The 12,825-nt window shown below is 54.7% G+C and overlaps 5 protein-coding genes across 5 annotated transcripts; 3 read left to right on the top strand and 2 right to left on the bottom strand.

Moving 5' to 3' along the window:
- Positions 1-603: 603 nt before the first annotated feature.
- J7T55_008783 (DNA polymerase IV) lies at positions 604-3,122 on the top strand (the record flags this gene model as incomplete). Its single annotated transcript, XM_053139136.1, has 2 exons — positions 604-2,780; positions 2,876-3,122. The coding sequence occupies 2 exons, from the start codon at positions 604-606 to the stop codon at positions 3,120-3,122; spliced, it is 2,424 nt and encodes an 807-aa protein (XP_052998056.1).
- An 898-nt stretch (positions 3,123-4,020) lies between these two features.
- Positions 4,021-5,485, top strand: J7T55_008782 (hnrnp arginine n-methyltransferase; the record flags this gene model as incomplete). Its single annotated transcript, XM_053139135.1, has 6 exons — positions 4,021-4,106; positions 4,179-4,192; positions 4,265-4,284; positions 4,363-4,472; positions 4,574-4,911; positions 5,007-5,485. 6 exons carry the CDS (start codon positions 4,021-4,023, stop codon positions 5,483-5,485), a joined length of 1,047 nt encoding a protein of 348 aa, XP_052998055.1.
- A 949-nt stretch (positions 5,486-6,434) lies between these two features.
- Positions 6,435-8,445, bottom strand: J7T55_008781 (n-acetylglucosamine-phosphate mutase; the record flags this gene model as incomplete). Its single annotated transcript, XM_053139134.1, has 3 exons — positions 6,435-6,728; positions 6,810-7,607; positions 7,669-8,445. The coding sequence occupies 3 exons, from the start codon at positions 8,443-8,445 to the stop codon at positions 6,435-6,437; spliced, it is 1,869 nt and encodes a 622-aa protein (XP_052998054.1).
- A 1,008-nt stretch (positions 8,446-9,453) lies between these two features.
- Positions 9,454-11,247, top strand: J7T55_008780 (crossover junction endonuclease MUS81; the record flags this gene model as incomplete). Its single annotated transcript, XM_053139133.1, has 1 exon — positions 9,454-11,247. One exon carries the CDS (start codon positions 9,454-9,456, stop codon positions 11,245-11,247), a length of 1,794 nt encoding a protein of 597 aa, XP_052998053.1.
- A 149-nt stretch (positions 11,248-11,396) lies between these two features.
- Positions 11,397-12,211, bottom strand: J7T55_008779 (riboflavin synthase alpha chain; the record flags this gene model as incomplete). The annotated part of the gene is made up of 2 exons (XM_053139132.1): positions 11,397-12,079; positions 12,181-12,211. The coding sequence occupies 2 exons, from the start codon at positions 12,209-12,211 to the stop codon at positions 11,397-11,399; spliced, it is 714 nt and encodes a 237-aa protein (XP_052998052.1).
- Positions 12,212-12,825: the final 614 nt, after the last annotated feature.

Below are 12,825 nucleotides of genomic sequence, written 5' to 3'. Positions count from 1 at the left end.
CTTGTCATCGCCCATCCAGGAAGCAGCAACGCTTGAGACCCGGGTTCAATTCCCGGCGAGAGAGAAGAAATTGCATCATTTTTTGGACTTTTTTTCTTTGTTGTATTGACAATTTCTGCTCAGTGGTAATTTCTGCCGTACTGGACCCGCCCCGCTATGCGAGGTTTTCTTGCGGCTCTAAGAAGAGTGGGCCTCAGCGTGCCTCGGCCGCTAGCCTGAGTCGGTCCCACTGTATGGGTAAGCGCACTAAGTACCTAGGTACCAAAGTACCTTTGCTGTAGTTTGGTTTGGTAGATGCTGTTGCACGCGTGCCAGGCTCGGTATGCAAGCCGTTAGGTCAGTGTACCTCGTACTTTTACATCCCCTTTCGGACGGTAACAGGCAGCTATCACACCTCCAGCTTCACAAATGAAAGCGAGCGAGAGCTACATGCCTGACTGTGGTACAGACTTACGGCTCAGCTTACGCTCGAGTGAACAGCATCACCTGCAGCACTTGTCTCCGCGATTGCCTGGCGGACACATTGGCCAGCTACAAAACATCGATTCTGTGTTGTAACCAACAAACCGTTTCCCCTTGCAAAGAAAGCACAAATGCCACACCATGTCTGCAGACGTCCCCCTGATGGACAAAGAGGCTTTCTACTCGCAGCTTGAATGGCTGGATGCGATCTCAGGCAGCGAGGACGAGATCCCTCAACAAGACCGTGAAATACGTGATAGAAATCGACAATTTTTCAGGCAGACACTACCCAAGCAGCATTCCAAACCCACCAGCCGCGAGCCACCAGCAAGCCAGATCTCGACCACTGACCTGACGACGGCAGACGAGCACCTGGGCAGGATTCCAAAGCGATCCAGGACGGCGCCGACGCCACTTTCTGCTCGCTCTACTACTGTCATCAAGGCTACACCTACTGGTGCGGACAGTAACAAGCAAGCCAAGAGACAGCGTCTGCCCGCCAGCACCTCATTCATTGAGGACACTCCTCGTCAAGAGCCTCGTCCATCAGCCGTCATTAAACTGAGGCGCACCGCAACAAACCCGCCATCACTTCCCTCGTCGAAGGCCTCATCCTTTCAGTCAGTTTCGGGGCCCATCATGGGAGCTCGGAAGCGCAAGCATGAAGCAGGGGTCCCTCAACATGAACAAGTACTTAAAGGGCTTCGGTTCTTCTACATCCCCGGAGCTCGGATATCCTTACGGAAAGGTCGCATGGAGCACGCTGAAAATTATGGTGCCGTGGTGACCTTGGTGCTCGCAGACGCGACGCACGTAATTGTTGACGACAATCTAACCTTTGAGAATATCAAGGAAATAGTGGCTCCAGTGGTCAATCAGAAACAGCCCGTGATAGTCCGAGACCACTGGCCTCTGGACAGCATTAAGCAGAAACGACTCCTCCCGACATCGTCGTCATGGTATTGCGTCAAAGGCATCCTATCTACAGAGGCCCTGTGCTCATCTGGCCCTGCGGGATCTACTGCCGATGAATCTCCCCAACAGTCACTGGAAATCAAGGCCGCTGGCAAGAAACCCGATCAACAGGACCATGAACTACAGTCTACCCCTTCGCAAAGTGAGAGATCCTCAGCACTGCAACACGAGCGTCCCCATATGATCGGAATGGGGTTTGATACAGCACTTGTTACAATTCCGTCCTCACAGCCCTCTTCTGGGGATGGAGCGTCTCGTGCGAGCCCCACAAGCAATTGTCGACCTGGCCACGACTACGGAGACGAGCTATCACAACTGATTGATGACGTGCAGAAGAACTACAAGGACCTCCCCTCACTCGCAGGCGACGACGATGAACCAAGGTCAGACAACAAGAGCAAAACCAGTCTCACGAGCAGCGATGAGACCTCGCAGAGTGATTCTGAAGGCGAGAAACAAGCAAAGCGTCGGAAGAAGTCGAACACGCCAGAGCCCAGATACGAGGACAATTTTGCATGTAGCAGAGGTGGTACGATAGAAAAAGCCGTGGGCCCAAACACCCGGACTATTACGGTTTTGCAGCAAATGCTCGATTACTATACCAAGACGAATGACCATTGGCGCATCCAGGCTTACCGCAGGGTCATCAACACCCTATCCAGACATCCCGAAAAGGTAACCACTGCCAAACGAGCACGCCAGCTGCCTTTCATTGGGAAGAGACTCAGCAACAAGATCGAGGAAATTGTCAAAACTGACCGCCTCCAACGCCTGGAGCAGGCAGAGAACGACGCAGCGAGCCGGATCCTTGGGCTTTTCCTCGGAATCTACGGCGTTGGCCTTTCCATTGCTGAGAAATGGGTCGCCCAGGGCTACAGAACCCTCGACGACTTGTTGCGCAAGGCCCCGCTGACCCCGAACCAGCGCATAGGTATCGAGCACTACGACGACCTGAACACGCGGATCCCGCGCGCCGAGGTCAAGGCACTCGGCGACTGTGTGAAGGACGAAGCAGCCCGGATCGACAAGGACGTGGAGCTTCTCATCGGCGGCAGCTACCGCAGAGGCGCGGACAGCAGCGGGGACATCGATTTCATCATTACCAAGGCAGGGACGAAGTCGAGCGAGGAGCTCACCCCGTTCCTGGATGTGCTCGTGGCGAATCTGACCCAGAAGGGGTTCCTGACGGCCGAGCTGGCCTCCCACAATTCCCGAGGTTCCAGGCACAGTAAGGACGGTAACGGCTCCAAGTGGCACGGCTGCTGCGTTCTTCCGCTAGTCGCCGGCTCGGAGAACGACAATGACCGACACAGACCGTGGAGGCGCATCGACTTCCTGCTAGTGTATGTATAGACTTCCGCTATCATGAAAACTCAGCTTGACCGCTGAATGACTTGGACCATGTCGGGCTCTATAACATATCACTGACGCATCGCAGGCCTGAGACAGAGTATGGTGCCGCATTGATCTACTTCACGGGCAACGACATCTTCAACCGAAGCCTCCGGTTGCTGGCGTCGAGGAAGAAGATGAGGCTGAACCAGCGCGGGCTGTACAAGGACGTGATCAGAGGTGAAGCGAGGCAGAAGCTGTCAGAGGGAGAGCTGGTCGAAGGCAAGAGTGAGAAGAGGATCTTTGAGATTCTCGGGGTTCAGTGGAGGGAGCCCCATGAGCGGTGGTATTAAGGCGAGCAGCCATGGAGGATCCAGGACTACGATCCGTGCATTTGATACCCAGGGGGATGAATATGGCGTTTTGGTATTGGCATTTGTTGTTTGTCGGATGAGTCGAGCCCATATTGACTCCAGAATGATGAGGGATGATTCGTGGCACTAGATTGAGTCTCATGAGTCTACTCACGGTAGTCTTCATTGTCCGATATGAAAGACGACCTCTGCCACTAGGATCTTGTGGCTGGACAGGCATGGATACAGAACGCAGTGGCGACAAGCAATAACTCGATAGGAATACACACGATGATATCTCTCAACCACATTCTTTGTGATCAAGATTGGAGAGCTCGGAATTCTTGCTGGGAATATCCACTGTTCAGGCAGGGCTGTAGTAGATGGCGACCCTGTCTTTGACATGAGATTATCACATGCAGATACTGTCTCTCTCAACTTTCAAGACAACTTGGTGAATTGATCTTATAGTTCAGCAATCAGGCTAAGTAACCAAGGCCAGGCCTGGACTTGAGGGTTCTAATCTTGGCGTGCTGGCGCACCCGTCCCCTGTAGATCCCGACGCGTTGCAGGGACCCCAGTCGCAGAACCCTTGCATTCTCTGGATTGGACACACACAATCAGGGAAGTCGGTGTAGCTGCCAGAACTAGCCAGGCGCCCAAGGGGGCTAGCAGCATTTTATTCTGCCAGCCAAAAACCTTTGCAAAATTCAGAACGTCCCTGGATTGAGGCGCCCCGCTGCTGTTGAGTTTAACCCTCCAGATCCAAAATCAGGCATAGTCAACCGTCCATACGACTTCTCCTGCACCACGGCCCAACCATAGACCCTTCTACAAAGTCTCTTGTTCTACACTCTTTTCCCTCAACCACTTTTCCCTCGACACAGCGATCACCATCATGGCGACTGGAGAAAAGATGGACATCGAAAAGGCTGAGCTGCAGCTCAAGGAAATGGCCCATTCCGAGCAGCACTACTTCAACAGGTGAGGACTCGCTGACCGTGTGGCACCGCATGCGCTTGCACTGAAAGTGTTTACTAATTTCCAATTATGCAGTTACAATCACCACGGTATGCTAAACAAAATATACACGTCTCACTAGGTATTGAAGTCGCGTTGCTAACAGGCCTGGCAATAACAAGGCATTCACGAGGAGATGTTGGTATGTGCAAAACAGATAGAGATGACCCCAGAGGCTGGGAAACTCAAGGTTCCGGGTGCTGACATTGTTTGCGCACAGAAAGATGAAGTGCGAACACGCTCATACATGAATGCGATTGTGCAGAACAAGCACCTCTTCAAGGACAAGGTCGTACTCGATGTCGGATGTGGCACCGGTATTCTGTCCATGTAAGACACCTCTGTCTTCTGTTGCGCAACCGAAATTTATTACATGCGCAAGGTTCAGAAGCGCGCAACCACTCGTGCCCCGGTTACTGACCTCCCCTCAGGTTCGCCGTTAAGGCCGGCGCAAAGCATGTGATCGGCGTTGACATGTCCACCATCATCTTCAAGGCCCGAGAGATCGTCAAGGTTAATGGCATGTCCGACAAGATCACGCTCCTCCAGGGCAAGATGGAAGAGATTGACGACCAGATGCCCTTCAAGAATGTCGACATCATCATTTCTGAGTGGATGGGCTATTTCCTCCTCTACGAGTCCATGCTCGACACCGTCCTGTACGCCCGCGACAAGTATCTGAACCCGAACGGCCTCATCTTCCCCGACAAGGCCACCATTTTCGTTGCTGGTATTGAGGACGGAGAGTACAAGGACGAGAAGATTGGCTGTGAGTGAAAAGAAAAGCAAAAAAAGAAAAAAAGCGATCCCGCGAGGGACTACGTTGCACGGAGATTGGGAAGATACTAAACAACTGGCGTTTAGTCTGGGACAACGTCTACGGCTTCGACTACAGCCCCCTGAAAGAGACCGCCCTGACGGAGCCGCTCGTCGACACAGTCGAGATGAAGGCCGTGGTTACGGACCCGGCGAGCGTGCTGACCCTCGACCTGTACAAGTGCACGACGGCCGACCTGGCGTACAGCGTGCCCTTCGACCTGCACGCGCGCCGCGACGACTTCGTGCACGCCCTCGTCGCCTGGTTCGACATCGAGTTCACGGCCTGCCACAAGACGGTCGCCTTCTCCACCGGCCCCCACACAAAGTACACGCACTGGAAGCAGACCGTCCTCTACCTCAAGGACGTCCTGACCGTCCAGCAGGGCGAGACCGTCCACGCCCACATGACCTGCCGGCCCAACGACAAGAACAGGAGGGACCTGGACATCGAGCTCAAGTACAAGCTCGAGACGACGGACACGACGCGGTCGGCCGAGGGCGCCTGCACGTACAAGATGTGCTAAGTCTGTGAAGGTGGTTGCGCACCTTTGTGCTCGTTGGTGCATATAAAAAGTGCGGCAAGTGCCATCTCGACACGGCTGGTAGTCTTCTGGCCCGCCGTCCCACCTTGGCCACAACAGTGGGTTGGCTAGATTACCCGGCATAGTAAACGATGGAGAAGCCGCAGCAGGACGCTGCGTATCGCGCGCCTGGAGGCTCACGCACAAAACAGACTCATCTGGACTTCAACGGCGGAGGGGAGGGGAGGGAACCCCTCTGGTCACGGTGGGAGAGCGGAAAGCCATTGTGGGTCTCTCCTGAGTGACTGGCGCCCTAGGCTCTAGATTATAATCATGGCAGGCTGGGAAAGGAATAGGGAAACATGGGGGCCGGTCTATCGTCTCTCCTCTATTCCACATATGTTCACTGGCCATAGGAAAGCATGATTATCTGCATAGATATGATCGATTGTTGGGGGAGGAAAAAAGACACGCCGCGCCTTTGTGTAGCTTCAGATGAGATACCATAAATGCAGATTGCAGGCTGGGACTTTGATTAGAAACAAAATGGGAGAGTGGTGGTGTAGCCTGAGAGCACGCAATACAACATATCTTCGAATCAACTATCACATTCTTCAGAGAAATCATGAGGATGTGGACGGGACATGCCAAAATTCTTGCTGTGGAAACATGCCTTCTTAATGGGCTGTATATTGCACCGTAACAATATTTTGTCTACTTTTTTATCCACCGACTGACATAGGTGACTCTATTTGCCTGTATCGATCGAAGTTCTTTGGTTCTGTGAGTTGACTGACTGAACGATGACAATCTTTGTCCTCATCTCAGGATGCTCTGCACAAACGCAAAATTCATAACGCCGCAAACACTTTTTGGGTCAATGCCGCATTTTTGCCACCATCCTAGCCCACGATGCCTTGAAACCCTTCTCTCCTCCTGTGATCGATCTCAATCACTCGTCCATGTCAATCTTGAACAGAAGATCAGCGTCGTTATCGTTAATGTTTTTGTGTGGGGCAGCCTTTTCGGATGATGCCAGCATCTCGACCGCGCTCTCCATTGCCTTCTCCGTCATTTCAGTGGGTAAACCCTGCTCCAAAGCATCCATCTTGATGTGAGGTGAGGATAGTTGCTTGAAGTAATCCCCGTTGCCGTTGGCATTTTGAGGCAGTAGCGGTGGCGTTGGTGTGATAGGGGTTAGCAGCTGTAGCTCGAGAAGGCCCTCAGGCGTTGACATATCGCTGCTCTACTGCGACGTAGCCGCGCCGGTTCTTCCGTACTTCTCCACCACGGCGGCCACCTTCTTGGCCAACTCGTCTGCCTCCACCCTGGTTGCGGCCTCCGCGTAGACGCGGCAAGCGTTCTCGGTGCCCGAAGCACGGGCGAAGCTGCGGGCGCTGGTGTACTTCTTGACCAGGGCGTCGATCTCGTCCTGTGCGCCAGCGGGGTGCGACAGCTTGCGCTCCGCGTCCGTGGTCTGGAAAAGATCCTTATCGCCGACCTCGACGCGGACCAGCCTATTGGGCAGGTCCGTGTAGGTCATAGCCCAGTCCTTCAGCGTCCAGCCCTTGTGTGCCAGGATCACCTCCACCAGTAGCATATCCGAAAGGGCGTCGCCGACGGTCTGGTTGATGAGGTCTCCCACGGCAGAGAGGGTCTCAAGTGCGTCCTTCTGAGCAGGAGACTGAGGCTCCTTCTCTTTGAAGGTGCGCAGAGCGTCGTTGGAGAAGACGACCGTGCCGTGGCCATTCGCCTCGAAGTAGACCCCCACGTCGAAGTTGCACGCCGCATGGTGCAGGTGCTTCACACCGGTTGGCGTGCAGACGACAGGAAGGCGAAGGTGGTCTGAGATGTATTTCGTGCTGGCGCCGTTGGCGTATGCGGTTTGCACCACGCCGATGCGCAGATCCTCCTCAAGCCCCGCGGACCGCACCAAGTCGGCAATAAATGACGCAGCCAGAGTGGAGATGCGGTCGCCGTCAAGCATAAAGAAGCCCGTCTCAGCGTCGGTCCAGTAGTATATCAGACGATCAGCGTCACCGTCGAGGGAGCAGTATCGGGCGCCGAGCTCAGGCTTGGGTGAAGGGGGGGCTCGCTGCTTGGTCTTGACGAAGTCGGCGCCGCTCTGGATAGAGGTAGGTAACTTAGCATGCTGGTCGATTGGGAAAGGAGGTATGGTCACTTACATCCAAGTTCAGAACTTCGGGTCGGAGGACATCATCGTTGACGACGTTGACATCAAATGGGACCTTGTCCTTGGGGAGGTACTTCAGCAGCTCGGTCAACTTGGGCCCACCGACGCCATTGGCACAGTCGACGGTCAAGGAGCCGTTGATCTTGCGCCCCTTGAGAGCGCGGATGAAGGCGTCGGAGAACTTCTTGTAGTATCCAGCCTCGCTGACCTCGCCGTAGGACTGAGGGGTGTCCTCGGTGTTGATGGCTCTCGTCAAATAGTGGAGCTGAGGGGTGGTCAGGATCTTGTAGTCAACATACTCGGTGCCAGTAGCCTCGAGTGCAGCGGCGAGAGCGGTGACGAGGGTGTGGCCTGAGGGCCTAGTGTCGCGGCCATAGACGACCTTGGCAGGGGCCTTGAGGTCGATCTTGAGCTGAGCAGCCAGACCATTGTAGACCTCTACGAGTTCCTTGTCAGTCTGGCAGTTGACCAGCTTGGTGGCATAGCTCTCCCACTCCTGCTCAAGCATCTCGCCCATGGGGTCGACGACCTTGACGCCATTGTCCTTGGCTGGGTTGTGGCTGGCAGTAATCATGACACCGATGGCTTGGCTGCTCAGCTTGCGGCTTCGAAGAGAAGCCAGCAGGCCAACCCTGAAGGAGACCCCCTCGAGGAGGTCAGAGGACATGCGGAAGCCGGCGGTGCCATACTTGTAAAGGCTGCCAGCTGGGAGGGGGACAATGGGGTGCTTGGCCGAAGCAGCCAGGATCTTGTCGTCATGTGAAGCCATGATGGTTTGTTTCTTTGCTCACAGGACCCCAGAAGCTGTTACAGATTGTGAAAGGAAATAATGGTGAAGCAATCACGAGAGAACTAGCTAGACGAAGACAAAAGACAAGGGCTACGTAGACGGGGGAAGTCCCGAGGTGAAAGAGGAGGCATTTAAGGAGAGGTGAGCTGTCATAGCTGGCAAGGCAACCCGCTACTGCTCCAGCTAATACGACAGACAGACGGGCATGCCCCCTGCAAGGCCCGCATGCTGGAATGCCCACCACCCCTCTGGCACCCCCCACTTTATTATTAGCATCGGTGATCAAAGCTACCCCGCCTTCTTTGTTCCTCGCTTCTATCATGCAGTAGATCTCGTCTATGCGAGCTGTACGGTACAGCATACATTCCTGAGCGGCGCAGCTCATCGTACCCCAGCCTGTCCCTGAGCCTTATTCAATGCAAGCAGTCGAGCAAAGGGAATAGCTCTGTGCTATGATGCTGTGCTGTGTGCGTCGATCGCCTGCAATACGAGCCTGAAGCGGCCCTGTTTGCCAATGATCCTGCCATGCATCTTATCCATAACCTGAATCTATTCCAACGGAGGCCGACACTTTCTGCCGAGCAATTCTACAATTAAATTAGGAAGACCGTTTCCTTCTATCCAACAGTGACATATCAAGCTAGCAAGCTGCCCAGACTTCATGGCCCCCACCCGAGGCTGCGGGATTGCCTTGAGCTTAAAGCTTGTAGTGCATTAGGCCCCAGGTCCCTGGAATTCCAACGCTTTTGTCCTTGCCAAACGCGTGAACGCGTCTCCCGAATCGGCTTCGCTTCGCACCAAACTGTCTCGCATCGCTCTTCCAACAATCAGCACCACTTGCATTGCCTGCCTGATTCAATTCTAGTTTTGTGCCGACTGCTAATCACATAATATCTTCCTTCAATTGAGAGCTTTTCGCTCCCTTTGGTCTGTCCTGCTGGCTGGCTCTACTCGCTTCCCCTGGGCTGCCTCGCTCGATGAATCATCATGCCGTCCGACGAGGATAGCCCCAATCCACTGCTACTTTCGTGGGTCAAGGAGTGGTACGAGAACGCGAGAGAAAAAAACACCAAGGGTGTCACTACATACAGAAAGGCTTACAATTCATTGAAAAAATGTCCCAAAGTCTTTCAACATCCCTCAGAGCTCACGGAGCTGCAGTTCTTCGGACAGACGCTCACCAAGAGGCTCACGGACAAACTTGAGATTTATTGCAGAGAAAATGGCTTGCCAATGCCTGAGCGCCCTTCGAAATCTAAGAAGCGCAAGGATGCCAGCAGAGCTACAGGAGAAGGAGATGATGATGACGATGACGACGAGGAAGAGCCCGCTCCAGTCCAGAAGAAGCCACGGAAGGCTAAACCATATGTGCCTGCATATCGGTCCGGCGCCTACGCTCTCATTGTTGCCTTATCGAACATGCCAGAGTATGGGCCTGAGGGCATGGCAAAGCTGGATTTGATCGACAAGGCTCAACCACATTGCAACTCTTCCTTCACGGCGAGCGAGCCGGGAAGTTTCTACACGGCTTGGAACTCTATGAAGACCTTACTCGCTAAAGAGCTTGTCTACGAGCGTGGGAGACCGACGAAAAGATACGCCCTGACTGAAGATGGTCGGGATGTGGCACGACGAATCCAGGAGGCTAATGAGGCCAGCACCAGTAACACTGGTGACAGAACGAATGACTCCAGGAACAATTCGGCCGCGCCTCGGGCCCAAGCACAGTCACTGGCTTTCGTCGGTGGTTTGGACGAAGGTACCAACGACGACCTCTCCCTGGAACAGGAGAAGCCAGACTTTGGTAATGTGGTTACTGACGGCCCCGTCTTTTCTGACAACTCCTCATTGCCAAACTTTACAACGATCAGGTTAAACCCTGGCTCATTTACAGTTCACCTTGTACTGGACGTGCGAGAGATTCGTGCCAAAACAGACCGGGACTACATGCAAGAAGAACTGACAAAGAAGGGAATCAAGCCCATCATGCGCAGTTTGGAGCTCGGTGATGCCCAGTGGGTGGCAAAGTGCCACGACCCGGAGGTACTGCGTCGAGGCGGCGCCGAGGGCGACGAGGTCGTGCTCGACTACATCGTGGAGCGCAAGCGCCTGGACGACTTGATCGGCAGTATCAAGGACGGCCGCTTCCACGAGCAGAAGTTCCGCCTGAAGCGATCTGGCGTCCGACACGTCACCTACCTTGTGGAGGAGATCTCATTGGACCGGGAGCACTTCTCCAAGTACGAGGAAAGCGTGCAGTCTGCGATTGCGTCGACGCAGGTGGTTAATGGTTTCACCGTGAAGAAGACACAAAAGATGGATGACACCATCCGGTACCTCGCGAGGATGACGGACTTGCTGAAAAAGCGTTACGAAAGCCAGCCTCTGAGGGTGATCCCTACAAAGGTCATCACACCCCAGAACTACTTGCCTCTCTTAAACAGCCTTAGGGAAACGCAGCCTGGGGTAGATTACTACATCAGCTATCCTGCTTTTGCTTCGCTGGTGTCGAAGACGGATCTGCTGACCCTACGCGACCTCTTCCTCAAGATGCTAATGTGCACACGAGGCGTCACAGGGGAAAAGGCGATACAAATACAGAAGATCTGGAAGACGCCCAACGAGTTTGTCAAGGCTTTCGAGCAGTGTGGTCCTGGAGAGGAAGGAAAGAAAAGAAAGCGGGAGCTGGTCTCCAGCCGGCTAGGAGGACACGCTGTGAAGAGCAAGCAGATTGGCAAAGCCCTAAGTACCAAAATTGCCGAAGTATGGGCTGAGGTTTGAAGCTGTGCAATTTTGATGAGTGAGCCTGGCGTCGTGACGGCAGGTGCAATGTCCTGCAGATGGTGGAAAGGCATGTCTATAGGCTGAAAGTACATCATCTTTTTTTTTACAAGAACTACTGAAGTGTCTGGATCAATACCCAACACCTCTCACGCTGCGTGTCCACCCAAGCCCTGCGCAACAATCTTCTCCACCGTCTTCTCCACCTCCTTGATGAAGGAGAACGAGGCTCCCTCGCCCGCATAGAGGATCGACTTCTCGGCGTACTTGGCCATCATATCGACCTCGACGTTGACGGTGTCGCCGACCTTCTTCTTGGCGATGACGACCTTCTCCTGGGTGTAGGCGATGAGCATGACCTCCCACCAGCCCTCGGCGTCGTCGACCTTGGTGACGGTCAGGCTGGTGCCGTCGAGGGCGACGTAGCCCTTGTAGACGACGTAGCGCAGCACGTCGCGCTTGGCGGGGCGGAAGCGGATGGTGACGGCGTTGCCGTCGGGCTGCATGCTGGCTATCTCGGCGACGGTGTCGACGTGGCCCTGCACGAAGTGGCCGCCCATGCGCGTGTCGGCCCGCACGGCGCGCTCCAGGTTGCACCGCGACCCCGTCGCCAGGCTGCCCAGGTTGGTGACGCGCAGCGTCTCGGGCGCCACGCCCACCGTGAAGGAGGGCAGGGGGTCCTTGGGCGTGAAGGTCACCACGGTGAGGCACACGCCGTTGACGGCGATGGAGTCGCCCTCATGGCAGTCTGACAGGAGGGTGGACTCTGCGGGCAGGTTGATGGTCAGGGATGTGCCGCCTGTCTCATCGTGAGGGTTGAGCGCGGCGACCACTGTGAGTGATGTTTGTTAGCGGCTGTGCGTGCATGCTAGGCGAGTGACATGGGATGAGGTGAAGGGTGAGCTGGGCTGGGCTGTGCCAAGTAAGGCCTACCCCCTATCTCTTCGACGATGCCAGTGAACATTGCAGATGCGGGCGTTTCTGCCTCGGCTTGATGAGTACGAGTTTTCCTAGAGCTGCAGCTTGATGAAGACAGAAAAGACTTTGTCAAGCTGTGACTGAATCATGCGAAGGGAATGTGGTGGAGGATGGTTTTGCTACAGCGCATCGTCATCATCATCGACTCGAGGATTGCCTTGTGAGCTTGAGCTGGACCTCCGGGGCCGCGGGGTCTGCCCTGGGCGGGGCCTCAATCGCGGGACCCCCCAGGGTCCGGATCGAGCTGTCGGAGCCGGGTTCGGCATGGGTAGAGAGGCCACCGTGGGCTTGACTTGGCTTTGAAAAGTCTAGAGATGTGCCCTACGGAGAGCAATAATGTGGTAGTCTACCTCATGGTTTGGGGCTGCTGGTTGATTGTTCTTTCTTGCATTGCCATTGACAAAAGTCCGTGGCCCATTGCCTGGGCGGAATGACAAAACTAGTCGCCAGTCTAATAAGATGCTCATTTACTCAACGATTGAACAAGCAGCCATGGGAGCGCCGTCGTCTTGTCCATTCGCTGGGCTGGTACCTTAATAATGGTGGTGGTGAGAAGGCTCGCGCAGATGTCTTGATACATAGGCACAGGCGTCAATCCCC

The sequence above is a fragment of the Diaporthe amygdali genome, assembly GCF_026229845.1.
Source record: "Diaporthe amygdali strain CAA958 chromosome Unknown NODE_4_length_2575358_cov_65_588622, whole genome shotgun sequence".
Taxonomy (NCBI): Eukaryota; Fungi; Ascomycota; class Sordariomycetes; order Diaporthales; family Diaporthaceae; genus Diaporthe; species Diaporthe amygdali.
Note: the sequence above shows the minus strand (reverse complement) of the source record. Positions and strands in the feature narration are given on the sequence as shown.